Source organism: Theileria equi, chromosome 3, assembly GCF_000342415.1.
Source record: "Theileria equi strain WA chromosome 3, complete sequence".
Taxonomy (NCBI): Eukaryota; Apicomplexa; class Aconoidasida; order Piroplasmida; family Theileriidae; genus Theileria; species Theileria equi.
In genome coordinates, this window is record NC_021367.1 from 1,997,050 (window position 1) to 2,010,608 (window position 13,559).

A 13,559-nucleotide genomic window follows, 5' to 3' on the forward strand; every position below is an offset into this window, starting at 1 on the left:
TTATGGTGAGGCAATAGAAGCTTAACAAATATAAAAGTGCGAATGACATGATGTTTTTTAAGTGCATCATTTACGAGATTTATGTTCATACATAGGTTCCTCTTGGCACAAAAATGGATCCCTTTCCTTAGTGGGTTCTTGTAGCGTAACCGGGTATGGATGATTAGATTTCGGCAAGAATGTTGGATAATGGATATGTAAACCTTTATTTTTTCTGGCTGTAATCCCAACTGCATCTTTTATTTTGATTACTCCACCAATATTACCAGGAACTGTACCCTTTAAAAATATTAAATTACGATGAGATTCAATTCTGAAGACTCTACAATTCATACAACGTGGGTCAGGTCCAACATGTCCACCCATTTTAGTATTTCTCCATACTATATGTACAGATTTACCTTGCGATATTGAGCCCGGTGCACTGTGTGCTTTACATTCGGTACCATGACTCTTACTTTGGCCTCCGAAATGCCATCTGCGCATAGCCCCTTTAAATCCTTTCTGTTTAGACCAACCAGACACGAAAACCCATTGACCAGGAGTGAAGTGTCTAACACTCATGTAATGGCCCTCTGGAAGTAAACAATCACTAGAACATTTAAATTCTGCTATATGATCTTTTGATCCAATTCCCAGTTTAATAAAGCGACCGATATTTGGCTTTGTTTGAGTGTTGACATTTTTGTATCCTAAACCCAGTTGAAGAGCTTCATATCCGTGCTTTGGAATCGTCTTTCTTTCTATAACTACACACCTATCAACATGACAGACAGTTACCGCATGCCTTTCTCCCCAATCATCCCAAAGGGACATGCAACCAACTTTATAAGCAAGTACACCGGCTCTTATTGTGTTCCAGATTGGTTTAATAGGTTTTATTCCTATTTGTCTAATATCTTCTTCGGAAAAACGCTCTGTTTCTGGTACATATGATACTCTTTGCACCTTTCTTAAGTTTTTTTTATCATTAAGCCTCTGGATTCTCTTAATCCATCTACTTGTGTATGGCTTCCAGAGGATACGTTGACTTGCGGTTGTAAAACGCCTAAGCAAAATGGGATACGTAGAGTTGCTTCGTATTTTCGTTAAGTTGAAAACTCCAAGCATCATATGTCATCTTGTGAAGAAAATTCTAAACTACGTGGGTCAGGACCGTACAATAGGGTGATCATTAAGTAGTAATATGAATTGACAGAAATATGATAATTAAACATAAATTAACCTTTTAATATTCAACAGGTTCGTCTAAGTCGGAGTAAAAACTTTCGTCGTTGTATTCATACAAGCCATCATGTGATTTGAAGTTAACATCAGCCTGTAAACTATATCACCATATTTCCACCATACCATTTTAGGATATGCAAAGAACGGAGAAGTTTCAGGTATATTCCACCGTCTTTTGATCATCTGTAACCTTACCATGAGTTTTTTTGTATTTCTCATGCGATCGCACTCTAAGAAAGCACACACTTCGGTAATCCCATCATTTGAGGGTACTTTTAATAGTTTAACAGATTTTGGAAATAGCTTCAAGCTATTAGTAAGATAAATGAGTTCCTTTTCATCTACATCACTGTGCCAACCAACCGTGAAGACCTTTAGTTGGAGATTACTAGGTTTAATCACCTAACCTGGTATTTACTTTTGCTGAGTATGTAATCGATAGAGGGATGCGATATGAATAGTGATGATCTAGAAGAATAAAGGAATGAAGCGCCCATTAATGACCCATACTGGTAGCGTTTTGCGACAGGGACCTCCTACGTGGGTTTGTTCGTGAGATTATGTAGCACACCTGGAGTTTTGCGATTATTTTTTTTACATCTGTATCATTTTTACACAACACCCAAGCTACAGAGTCTTGCTCTCCGTTGTGTTTGAATCGGAATACTATATCACTAGGATTCTATAAGCAATCTTTAATTGTGGAGAATACTGACCACTAAAACGGTGGTATGTTTGTATATCGTATGAGATAGCTCAGATCTCCCGTAGCTTTTTGGGATTCCTGTAACGGTGACTACAGAATAAAAAAATTCAGGTCTTGAGAGTCTCCTCAAATCTTCAGATAGCGTCAAATACCTTTCACACCTACGCCAAAATCAGTTTTTGGCTAAAGACATTTCTTACTGTTCAACAAAACACTTCACTTCATGCTCGTCACATGCATAAACTCTCGTTTCCTGCGGAAGGTTGTCTATGAGTAATTGTTGAATATTTTTCAGAGTAATATTATGAAATTGCAATAGTTTGCCATTTATCCTTTCATTTTTATCATTGGTAGCTGAATTCCCAAATTTAAAGTCAAAGTTTGGAGATGAGATGCGTTCGGTCAAAATCATAGCTCTTCCTAAGGGATGACCGAATCTATTCCGCATTATATGTATTTCATCAGATAGAATTTCAACTCCCTGTAAAATTTATTCATGTTTATAAAATAGCCAACATACACATCTAGAAAATGTTTGCACCAAGATATCGTTCGATATTAACATAGATTTTGGGAGGTTTTCTATAAGAAATCCCTTTTGTTGTAATGAATTTACTCTATAATTCCAACATACTAAGATTCACATTCGGAACAAACCGTATGGTATCCGATTTAGCACATCTAAGCAAAGAGAAGGACCTAGACAGAGTGTTTCTTATCATCAGATAGTTAATATACACAATGAACATAACGATATTAGAGTTTTTAAATAAAACAAATTAAAGGTTAGTGACACTCGAAGTTTTCACGATATGCACTTTTGTATTTATGGGTACTCTTGAATACCAAGATGAAAGTGAAGGTAATAATAGCAATGCACACTGCATAATGAATCAAGTCAACCTTTAGTCTATCAAAATTACCAGACGGCTGTAAATATGTCGCAGTCACGTCTAAACCAAACAAAAATATTAAGGAGGAGGATTCCAACTTTGTTGCAACAGTCATTATTCCACGTACACCTACATTTTCCTGATTTATCATATAGTTACTTTTAAGAGCAATGAATCGTAGAGGATTAAACACGTGATATTCCTTATTATGACGTTTATTGGAGACTTGGGTATGCAACAAATTCATTGTATCAGAACCACTGTCATGATGATCCACAGCATTTATATCACATTTTGGTATAGATACAATTTGATTAGACATAGATGAAATTATCAACGATTTTTCTGTGATGTTCTGATGGGTTATACTCATGCTCATAGTCCTGATTCCAACCGGTAATACAAAGTTTCTACTAAACACAATAGGAATTAATGACTTTGCATTTTGTATTTGGTATTTGTCACTGTTTTTTATTGGCAATAATTCGGACAATATTATTTTTGCGAGTGACCGATGTTCGTATGAAAATAAATCGGTTGTGTGTAACATATATCTCAATTGTTTTTCGTTCCAATAGTGTAAATTTATGGTGTTTTCATGATATGATATACTTATTGGAAACGAAAGATCATGTTCTAGTATTTCTTCATAAACTATTTTGCCATAGAGCGTGTCTAACAAGTGCAACATTGTAACAAAATTTCCTGTAATTTCCATTCTTCTGGTTATAAAAACAATAGAATTTTGCGATATATATTTCTCATATACTTTGAAATTTGACATTACAGTTATTGGTTGTATTGAACTGCCCTGATGCTCTGGCAACGCTACTGCAATCACCCTCATTCCTGAGTTGCCAAAGTTCATGTTCCAGAGTTTTTCGGTAAAAATTATTTCATGTGAACCAGAATTTATATTACGATAGACAAGTTTATATCCACTATAGCTATCTTCATTTTGCCTTATAACAACAGTTATATTATTTTGACTTACGAGGTTTTTTACGGCCTCAGATATTTTTAGAAAACCCTGTATTTCTATATCATTATTTAGAGTTCTTGGATGTAGTATTTTTACGTCTTTTTTTTCTGTTAACACTAACAATACGTTTTCCAACGGAGACATGCCTGAACAAGATGAATAGGACCAAAGTGGAAGAGTGTGTATTATCCAATAATCTAATCTGTGTTCTTGAATAATTGATCCGTCAAATATGAGAATCCACTTTACTACTGAGAAACTACTGTTCATGTGTCTAAAATTACATACGGAACAGATGACCGTCTTACTTACAAGGAATATATTACATAAATTTTTATGCCCAATAATGGGAGCTGTTGCCATATATATTTCTCTGGTATGCGGGATTTCTACAATATATCCAGATCTGGGCATCCTTCCATTATTGTTAGACATTATTAATGTAGAATTTACGGGATAAAATGAATATTTAGCGATATTAATATCATCCAATGATTTAGACCATAATATTGTACCACAGGTATTATTCATTGCCAGAATCTTGTTCAAACTGGTTAATACTATAATTATAAGATCATTTCCAAATCCATCAAGTTCTTTACTGTTTACATGTGATTCATGATCGTGTGTATCACTATATCCATATGAGCTATCAGAGTTACACCGAAATAAATTTTGAAGGAATCGCAACTTTTGTTCACTTAATAATAATCGTGATGAAAATGTCTCTAAGTAGGTTAAAGCTTTTTTTTTAATAGAAAATTTATTTTTTAAAAAGCGTAGAAATAAGTTTGTGGTTCTTTTGGCATAGTAGTACATCGTGGTGATATCGGTAGAGTCAAACAAATAAATTCCAAAGATATCTAGCAAAGAATCTACGGAGAGTTGATCTTTCATTTCCTCCAAATTTACACCAAAAATTCCTTCAGAAATATTATAAAGATTTGGTATAGGTGCTGATAATGAAGAGATGACTAGTGAAATCGATTCATCTCTTTCCCATAATAGCAAGCCATTTTTATAAAGTTGGAATAGTCCGTCACTGAAACTAACGGCTATAATATTAACAATCTCCCTCTCTATAAATAGCTCATACGAAGCAATATATAAAATATAACTCGATTTGTGATATGATCCCGTTAAAATAATTTTTTTGTGGTTTATAGGTGCATCTTCTGTGGAGTTTATTTGCATAAAAAATAGTGTATCCGATTCTTTATTTACTATAACACATTTATCAGAATCTTGATTGTGCGATAAGATGGTCCATATTCCATTTAATTCATATTGTTTAACTTTATCTTTAATGGTTAAAATTAAGGTTCTGTAAGATATGCAGTTGTTAGCATTCTTAAGTTCCTTATATATAATTAGGTAGTCATGGGCAGACTTGAAAGAATAGTCGAAAAATATTTCCAGGACATTTTGGATTTCCAGCACAGTACCCACTACCTTTTCTGCCAAGTAATCAATGAAGTTTATCACCAAAATATAAGTGTCATTGCTATTATACAATTCTGCTATAAATCTATTTCCAATTCTGTAGTCGAGAGGAGTGTGGTTCATGCATTTCTCTGAAACGATTTCTGATTCATTTATAGTTTTATTCAGCGGATCAAAATCTATCTTTAAAAATAAATTAGTACTACCATATTCAGAAAGAGTAACAATAAAGAAAGTGATTTTTGAATTTAACCTTTGTTCTTCACATTTGCTTGATACAGTAAGAATTCTAAACGGAGAACCACTATTTTTTTTTAGTTTGTAAGTTAAAAATGTATAGTCTTCTAAGCTTACAACTTTGATCTGTGTCCTTGTGAGTATAATTAACCAGGAACTGCATTCTGGATTATTGTCTAGGAAGCAGAAATAGTCCAGAATTACATCATTATTAATGATTGGAGTGGGTAGTCCAGTGAAAACTCTTTTTATTACCATTTTATCAAATATCCCTCTAGACCGCACATCAAACATGCCGATCCGATTATTGTAGCATTGGGTTTCTGAATAAGTTGTTTGGCCATCTTTTAATTCTATAATCGTTATGGAATCCAGCTTTGAGTTGTGATGAAAAGGAAACTTTAGATCAATATCATTTTTTTTTGTAGAACTTATTATAATAGGTTCCTTTCTGTTTTCAAGTATGAACAGTTTGTCTACGTAATGTCCTTGTTCCGAGGTTCTTCTCCATGTTATTTTACCATCGGAAAGCCTAAGTAGAGCAATACTCCCGCTGAGTGTTGCAACAATTAGTCCATCATGTGCACCGTTTTTACAGATATAAGTCGAGGATATGATACCTAGTTGTATTTTATTCCATCCGGATTCTCCATAAACAAATAAACCGGAAGCTAATATGTGTAAAATGAAGAACGTAATCAAGAGAAAGGAAGGATCTTTGATATTAAATAAAACCATATTTAAGCATTATTACTATGCCTAATGTCTATTTTATGTATACGGAAAATATCAAATGCCTTCTAGGACCAGAAAATTGTATCGGAATACCCTCACACGATATGTACACACATTATGATATATACATAGCAAAATTCCTAAAATAAATAGTTACTTGAGCAGATTTCCAGGTTTAGTTCAAACGTACACTATAAACACCAAGAATACGATGGAGACTTCACATTATTTTGCAATACTGGAATATATGAAATAGACTAGTTATTTATCAATTATAATAGCCTCCCTGAGATGAGTAAGTCTTTTCAGCCTATGAAAATCTTATGAGTTCCCGTTGTACGGCAGCAGTCACATAATACTCAGAATGTATTGATAGAAACGTAGAAAGTGGTAAACCTATTCCTAAACTAGTGTATATTTCGATATGTTGGTAGATTTTTGGTATCCGTTCTCAGTGTATAGATACACAAGTGTTATTTTCCATCAGATAACAGATGGTTCTATGTGACCTCTTTATGCTATATTCTGAGGATAATCGTAAAATTAAAACACTATTTAGAATTTATGAATATAAAAATATTCATTTGAGAATCTTCACATCGACCTTCGCCATAATAGTGCCCAATCTATCACTTTGGTCCATATTTTCGGACTAGTTCAACAAAATTTCCTAATTTTCACAATGTTTTTTGTGGTATTTAGTGTGTTACATAGATGGTATGTTGATTTTCTGTTACTGCTGCCATAATTTGATATGATAGTATGTTCTATCACTTTCTCTCCATCTGATGGTTTTGTATCGCTTTAATTAGTCACCATGTTTGGTAACACTAGAAATAACAGTTTTTGGAGTACATCTGGTCAACAGAACGCTCCTTTATTCGGTAACATGTCTGGTACTACTACAGGTTCCACCAGTTTGTTTGGCAATACATCTGGTACCACTAATACAACATCCGGAAGTCTATTTGGTTCCAATACTGGTACGTCTACTAGTACTGGTTTGTTTGGTACAACCACAAACAATACAACGGGTGGTTTATTTGGTTCTAATAATGCTACCTCCACTACTGGTACTGGATTATTTGGTAACACTACGGGTACATCTACTACGACGTCTGGAGGTTTATTCGGTAACATGTCTGGTACTACTACAGGTTCCACCAGTTTGTTTGGCAATACATCTGGTACCACTAATACAACTGCATTCAACCAGATTACGGGAAATGAAGTGGCAACATCTATTACTACAGATGGGGATACAGTTAATAATGTAGCTTTCGGTCAAAAAAATTCTCAGGAAGAGTACAGATGGGAATACTATAAAAGGAATGATCCTAATTTCAAATCTAATACAACGGGTGGTTTATTTGGTTCTAATAATGCTACCTCCACTACTGGTACTGGATTATTTGGTAACACTACGGGTACATCTACTACGACGTCTGGAGGTTTATTCGGTAACATGTCTGGTACTACTACAGGTTCCACCAGTTTGTTTGGCAATACATCTGGTACCACTAATACAACATCCGGAAGTCTATTTGGTTCCAATACTGGTACGTCTACTAGTACTGGTTTGTTTGGTACAACCACAAACAATACAACGGGTGGTTTATTTGGTTCTAATAATGCTACCTCCACTACTGGTACTGGATTATTTGGTAACACTACGGGTACATCTACTACGACGTCTGGAGGTTTATTCGGTAACATGTCTGGTACTACTACAGGTTCCACCAGTTTGTTTGGCAATACATCTGGTACCACTAATACAACATCCGGAAGTCTATTTGGTTCCAATACTGGTACGTCTACTAGTACTGGTTTGTTTGGTACAACCACAAACAATACAACGGGTGGTTTATTTGGTTCTAATAATGCTACCTCCACTACTGGTACTGGATTATTTGGTAACACTACGGGTACATCTACTACGACGTCTGGAGGTTTATTCGGTAACATGTCTGGTACTACTACAGGTTCCACCAGTTTGTTTGGCAATACATCTGGTACCACTAATACAACATCCGGAAGTCTATTTGGTTCCAATACTGGTACGTCTACTAGTACTGGTTTGTTTGGTACAACCACAAACAATACAACGGGTGGTTTATTTGGTTCTAATAATGCTACCTCCACTACTGGTACTGGATTATTTGGTAACACTACGGGTACATCTACTACGACGTCTGGAGGTTTATTCGGTAACATGTCTGGTACTACTACAGGTTCCACCAGTTTGTTTGGCAATACATCTGGTACCACTAATACAACATCCGGAAGTCTATTTGGTTCCAATACTGGTACGTCTACTAGTACTGGTTTGTTTGGTACAACCACAAACAATACTAACGGGCAAGTCTCCAAAAATATTAGTAGAGTGGGCAACTTTCTATTGAACTGGGATTTTGGTGCACAATCCCCTGGAGTTGCTAGTTTCTGGTCAACCCATATTGACATACCTGTTGAGGCTCAAGAACATCTGAAGAAACTAAGCGAGCTTAGGAACAAAAATCAGTTATTATCACATGAATCTACAATTTCTACTAGGGCTAATCCATCACATAAAGAAATCCAAGATAGATTTGGTCTACGTAAAATATTGAAGGACCTAGGAATTCAAACTACACGCTATTCTTTACCTCAGCAGTATTTTGAGATTGATTCAACTCCTACAAAAGTCATAAATGAATGGAGTTTTAGCACACAATCCAATAACCAAATGGAAGATAAACTTACGGAGGGATTCAGTACATTGCCGGTCAGAGGTGCTTCCAAGAATTATTACAGTGGTACAGAGATATATACCACTGAGAAATTCATACCTTTGCACAATGGTGGCATAAATGAGATTGAATCTCTTAGATTTTATGCTACGGCTGGCAAACTAACAGACTTAAATACAGAATCGAACGTACCTGATCAAATATTCACATTTCCTAATTTCAACTCGGATAAGGACTTAACATTAGACGACATATCTCAAAGAGGAAGAAATCGAGGGCATCTTGATGATATTTATAAGCTAAAAGGTTCAAACATCACAAATGAAATGACTGCACTCCATTCAGAGATTGAAAACACCACTATGGATGTTAGCACTACTACAAATCCTCCTACCCTTTCTAAGCCAAAATACACAACCAAACCAACTATAGAATCTCTCCAACTTATGAACGATAAACAGCTTTCAGAAGTTTTGGATTTCCAAATAATTCACGATGAGTATGGTGACATTTTGTGGCCGGGTTACACTGATCTGCGAAGTTTGAACCTTGATGAAATTATCGACATTTCATATCGCAAAATTACAGCTTATTCTAATACAGCTATGGTACATCCGGTAGGAAGGGGTTTGAATAAGGATGTAATTATAACTTTTCGTGGATGTGTACCTCAAAATTTCGATGAAAGGCAATCTATAACATCTCAAGTCAGTAAAATGGAAAAATTAAAAAGATATACGGAATCTATTGGTGGGAAATTCATATTAGCCAATTTTAGGGCCGGAATTTGGACATTTTCACTCCCATATTTCATTTCGGAGAGCGAGATAGACAAAGGCAAACATTCACCTTTTTACTTTGAAGCGAATCTCGCTGACTAGTTTTTATATACATTATTCTAATGTAATATCTCGTTTGTATATATGGTCTCTACCTTCTGTAGATGTCTTTCTTATGGGGACTGAGCGTTTCACAGGTCGGATCCCATTTAGTTTTAGCACGAATTTTTGTTGTTATTTGGTTTTGTTATCTTTTTTATTTTTCAATAATTAAAAATTCCAGGTTGGTATTAATGCTGACTATCCTTTTACAGTTTTCCAACATTCATACACAACTAATATTTCATTATTTTAGATTTTCAACAACACTTTGGCAAAATGATTAACGACGATGGTAAATTGGTAGATCTCTACATTCCTCGCAAATGTTCTGCCACAAACAGAATAATTTCTGCCAAGGACCACGGAGCGGTTCAGATCAGCATCGGTATGGTATGTATACATAGTCTATCAAGTAAATACATCGAAATTTAAGGTTGATGAGAGGGGTGTCTATAACAATACAAGTTTTTCGCTCGCACTAAGCCCAGAAGTGCGACAGCGTGGTGATGCCGATGAAATGGTCAACAGGTTGCTTAAAGAGGAAGGAATAATGACAAAGAGTACTTAATATCGTTAAATTATTCTTCTTATTTTTGTATGTGACACCAAAAGTTCGATGTTTGGATTTGGGTTACTGCCCGCAGTTCTTAAGCCATCGTTTGATTTTCATAACGTGTATTCCTTGAACTTCCAGACTTCCTATTCTTTCTCTGACAGGTGATTCACACAAAATCCTTAGCTGTTCCTTCATAGCCTATACCAGAGCTACATTATATATATATTACTACCTGCACATCCCCGTATATATGTCTAACAACAGTGTACATTACTGTTCCATGTGCTCTGATGCGCATATAAACAGGAAGATTTCCTGAAGGTGTCCTAGTTACCTGAAGTGTGAATTGTATGTTCGCAGATAATTTGGGGTTTATGATATTATATTCCATAAATAATTTAGAATTATTGTATAAAAATAGTTGAAAATATTTAGACAGAACTTACTTTGAACGGAAGATTTTTAGGCTTTATCTCTGGGTCTTTTACAAACTTTCTCTGTATTATAAACCTTTTCTGATTCTTTATTGGAAAGTATTCCCATACGTGACGAATATTACCAAAAAAACAACACATTAGAAAACAATATCTAATTTATAAAAATGATTTCCTGAGTTGGCACGACCCACAACATCTCCTATCGAGTAAATGTATGAATTAAAATTAAATTGGTTCTGCAGATTTTTTAATGTATTCTATCGCACTCTCATATTCATGAGATGATCTTTCCAACATACGCGGAATGAGCGTGTCCGCTATTCTCTTGTGGTATTCGTTTATCCATTCCTTTTCCTATACAACTCATATGTCTTATACAAATAAACCTCTTTTGTCAGAATTGAATGATCTAACAGCTCTTTGCAGTACGGCACTAGAGTAAAATCATCAAATGTAAAGTATTTTCTGCTATCTTCAGAGAAATCATCACCGAGAGGCTTTACATAAACGACATTTTCGATGCGTATACCGAACTCTCCTTCTTTGTAATAACCTGGTTCATTTGATAGAACCATCCCTTCTTCAAGATAGACAACACTAAGACGTCCAGTTGCTGTTTTTGAGAGTGTAGATATACTCGCAGGCCCTTCATGAACGTTGAGAAATGCACCAACACCGTGTCCAGTTCCATGATAGTAGTTCCTGCCGGTTTTCCAGAGGTACTGTCTCGCCAATACATCCAAAGACAAACCGGACGTATTTTCCGGGAAGATTGCTTGTCTCAAGGCTAGGTGCCCCTTTAATCCAATTTTTGTAATAAATCAGAAACAAACCTTTAATACCAATGTGTAAGCTTCTTTTTCTTCGGGGGTTGGATCACCAAAATGGACTGTTCGTGTGACATCAGTAGTTCCTCCATAAAATTGACCACCGGAATCAAGCAAATACATCTTAGGCTCAATTAAAGAGCTATTTTCTTTGTCTGGTCTATAAAGCAATAACACATCATAATATATTACCTGTAGTGAACTATAGCACCATTTGAGCCTATAGCTGATATTGGTGGAAATGAATACCCTACACATTCATCCTAAGCAGATAAGTTTAATAACAGTATCATTACCTCATCTAAACGATATCTTGTACTCAATTCACCCAAGGTAAATTCTGTTTCCTTGAATAGTGTTCCATCTTCTTTTTTGTTCTAAATTGTAGTGATAATGAATTATGGAGACTCACCAATACATCACCAAAAAATCTTGCTAATGCTATTCCGTCTAGGATATGGGCTTCAGCCATTCCTTGTAATTCTGTGTCATTCTTCCTAGCCTGTATGATTATTAAAATATTAATTGGTCGATCGACCTTGATGTTACAAATTGGTGTGTTTTCAACGATAAGTTCTCTTTTTAGTACTTCAGAGTTACTTTGAAGAAACGAGTTACAAATATAGACAGAAACAGATGGGGAAACCCAGATCTTATAAGTCGTAGTAGTATCAGTATCACTTGTAACACCCAAATTTTCCAGATATTTAAATATCTCGTTGTAGCCCCTATAAACTTATAGTAGACCAATGGAAATTACCTGACAGAAACTTTATGGCTATTTAGATACTTAATTATAAGATCATCCACCTTTTTGGACTCGATGAATAGACTAAAAAGTGTCAAAATAGATTATAATCTTACGTTATAGCTTCCTTTTCAATCACGAGATATGAATAAAAGAAAGGTGAAACGTCAGAGTCAGAACCACGAAGATTAAGAGCATACGCGATTTCATCTAACAACTGCAAAATTGCACAAAGAATAAATTCAACATACAGTAAGAACTATAGCATCCGAACCCCTTTTGAGCATTTCTTCGCGAAATTTCAGCATTTTATCCGTGACAGAAAGACCAGAATATCTCAGTTCATGGACTTTTACAGAATGTAATGGAAATTGTGGTCTTTTATCGGACCATATCTCGTCTATTGGATTCGCAGTTAAGCCAACAAGTTCTCTATCATGGAGTTTCTCTTTCCAGAATTTATGTGTGTTATAGCTGGTTGTATACAAATCGAATCCGATTTTTTTAACTGAATTCAATATAAAGACATATTATAGACTAACGATCAGGATTTTGAAGTATAAAATCGTGGATCAATGGAACACCCTTTTCACGAAGTTTCATCAGAATCCAAGGCGAAGATAATTCCTTCTCAGCTTGAATGAAATATCTGATTTGTCATATTAGGTTATATATCAGATAAAATATACCTAGAATCTGTCCATAAGTAGGATTTAGAGGTGGTTATAAGTGCACAACCAGAACTTCCTGTGAATCCAGATATGAAAGACAAGCGATCATAAGTTTCATGTGGAATTTCTGATGCGTGTGGATCATCGTGATCGACTATAAGGGCATCTAGCTTTTTTTCCCGCAAAAGCGCGATTAAATGGGACAAGGGAGTCTTGGACTCCATATTCCTAAAATTCTGAATAAAAGTGCTATATGCCAAGTTGTTGTAATTTAAGTTCACAGGTGTATGGGAAGATTCCCCTTTTGGAATGCATGAAGACCTAGTTAAGAAAAAAAGGAGGTACGATTGACAAACTCGGTGATGAAAATGTCTAAAAAGCATAATAGAAATAAACCTATCATATCATAGCAATGCCAATGTACACCTATTTTATAGCATAGGTGCGATAACATAGAGCTCGCATGGAAGTTTTTCTATGGAAGGAT

General features: G+C 35.2%; 7 protein-coding genes across 7 annotated transcripts, besides 1 other annotated feature; 2 read left to right on the forward strand and 5 right to left on the reverse strand.

Annotated features, from left to right (window-relative positions):
* Nucleotides 1-66: 66 nt before the first annotated feature.
* Nucleotides 67-1,110, reverse strand: BEWA_009890 (50S ribosomal protein L3, putative; the record flags this gene model as incomplete). The annotated part of the gene is made up of 1 exon (XM_004831184.1): nucleotides 67-1,110. The coding sequence occupies one exon, from the start codon at nucleotides 1,108-1,110 to the stop codon at nucleotides 67-69; it is 1,044 nt and encodes a 347-aa protein (XP_004831241.1).
* A 118-nt stretch (nucleotides 1,111-1,228) lies between these two features.
* BEWA_009900 (hypothetical protein) lies at nucleotides 1,229-2,655 on the reverse strand (the record flags this gene model as incomplete). Its single annotated transcript, XM_004831185.1, has 8 exons — nucleotides 1,229-1,318; nucleotides 1,351-1,599; nucleotides 1,635-1,763; nucleotides 1,799-1,909; nucleotides 1,944-2,094; nucleotides 2,134-2,414; nucleotides 2,454-2,550; nucleotides 2,591-2,655. The coding sequence occupies 8 exons, from the start codon at nucleotides 2,653-2,655 to the stop codon at nucleotides 1,229-1,231; spliced, it is 1,173 nt and encodes a 390-aa protein (XP_004831242.1).
* A 64-nt stretch (nucleotides 2,656-2,719) lies between these two features.
* Nucleotides 2,720-6,226, reverse strand: BEWA_009910 (protein of unknown function DUF1620 domain-containing protein; the record flags this gene model as incomplete). The annotated part of the gene is made up of 1 exon (XM_004831186.1): nucleotides 2,720-6,226. One exon carries the CDS (start codon nucleotides 6,224-6,226, stop codon nucleotides 2,720-2,722), a length of 3,507 nt encoding a protein of 1,168 aa, XP_004831243.1.
* Nucleotides 4,553-4,585: a sequence feature (AT_rich).
* An 814-nt stretch (nucleotides 6,227-7,040) lies between the features above and the next one.
* BEWA_009920 (hypothetical protein) lies at nucleotides 7,041-9,869 on the forward strand (the record flags this gene model as incomplete). The annotated part of the gene is made up of 1 exon (XM_004831187.1): nucleotides 7,041-9,869. One exon carries the CDS (start codon nucleotides 7,041-7,043, stop codon nucleotides 9,831-9,833), a length of 2,793 nt encoding a protein of 930 aa, XP_004831244.1. The 3' UTR covers nucleotides 9,834-9,869.
* A 240-nt stretch (nucleotides 9,870-10,109) lies between these two features.
* On the forward strand, nucleotides 10,110-10,401 carry BEWA_009930 (40S ribosomal protein S21, putative; the record flags this gene model as incomplete). Its single annotated transcript, XM_004831188.1, has 2 exons — nucleotides 10,110-10,223; nucleotides 10,267-10,401. 2 exons carry the CDS (start codon nucleotides 10,110-10,112, stop codon nucleotides 10,399-10,401), a joined length of 249 nt encoding a protein of 82 aa, XP_004831245.1.
* Nucleotides 10,402-10,428: 27 nt separating this feature from the next.
* On the reverse strand, nucleotides 10,429-10,986 carry BEWA_009940 (hypothetical protein). The gene is made up of 3 exons (XM_004831189.1): nucleotides 10,836-10,986; nucleotides 10,622-10,723; nucleotides 10,429-10,587 (listed from the first exon to the last, which is right to left on the reverse strand). The coding sequence occupies exons 1-3, from the start codon at nucleotides 10,962-10,964 to the stop codon at nucleotides 10,465-10,467; spliced, it is 354 nt and encodes a 117-aa protein (XP_004831246.1). The 5' UTR covers nucleotides 10,965-10,986; the 3' UTR covers nucleotides 10,429-10,464.
* A 65-nt stretch (nucleotides 10,987-11,051) lies between these two features.
* BEWA_009950 (peptidase, putative) lies at nucleotides 11,052-13,296 on the reverse strand (the record flags this gene model as incomplete). Its single annotated transcript, XM_004831190.1, has 11 exons — nucleotides 11,052-11,180; nucleotides 11,213-11,623; nucleotides 11,660-11,813; nucleotides 11,846-11,916; nucleotides 11,950-12,030; nucleotides 12,066-12,381; nucleotides 12,414-12,485; nucleotides 12,518-12,618; nucleotides 12,653-12,909; nucleotides 12,944-13,050; nucleotides 13,091-13,296. The coding sequence occupies 11 exons, from the start codon at nucleotides 13,294-13,296 to the stop codon at nucleotides 11,052-11,054; spliced, it is 1,905 nt and encodes a 634-aa protein (XP_004831247.1).
* Nucleotides 13,297-13,559: the final 263 nt, after the last annotated feature.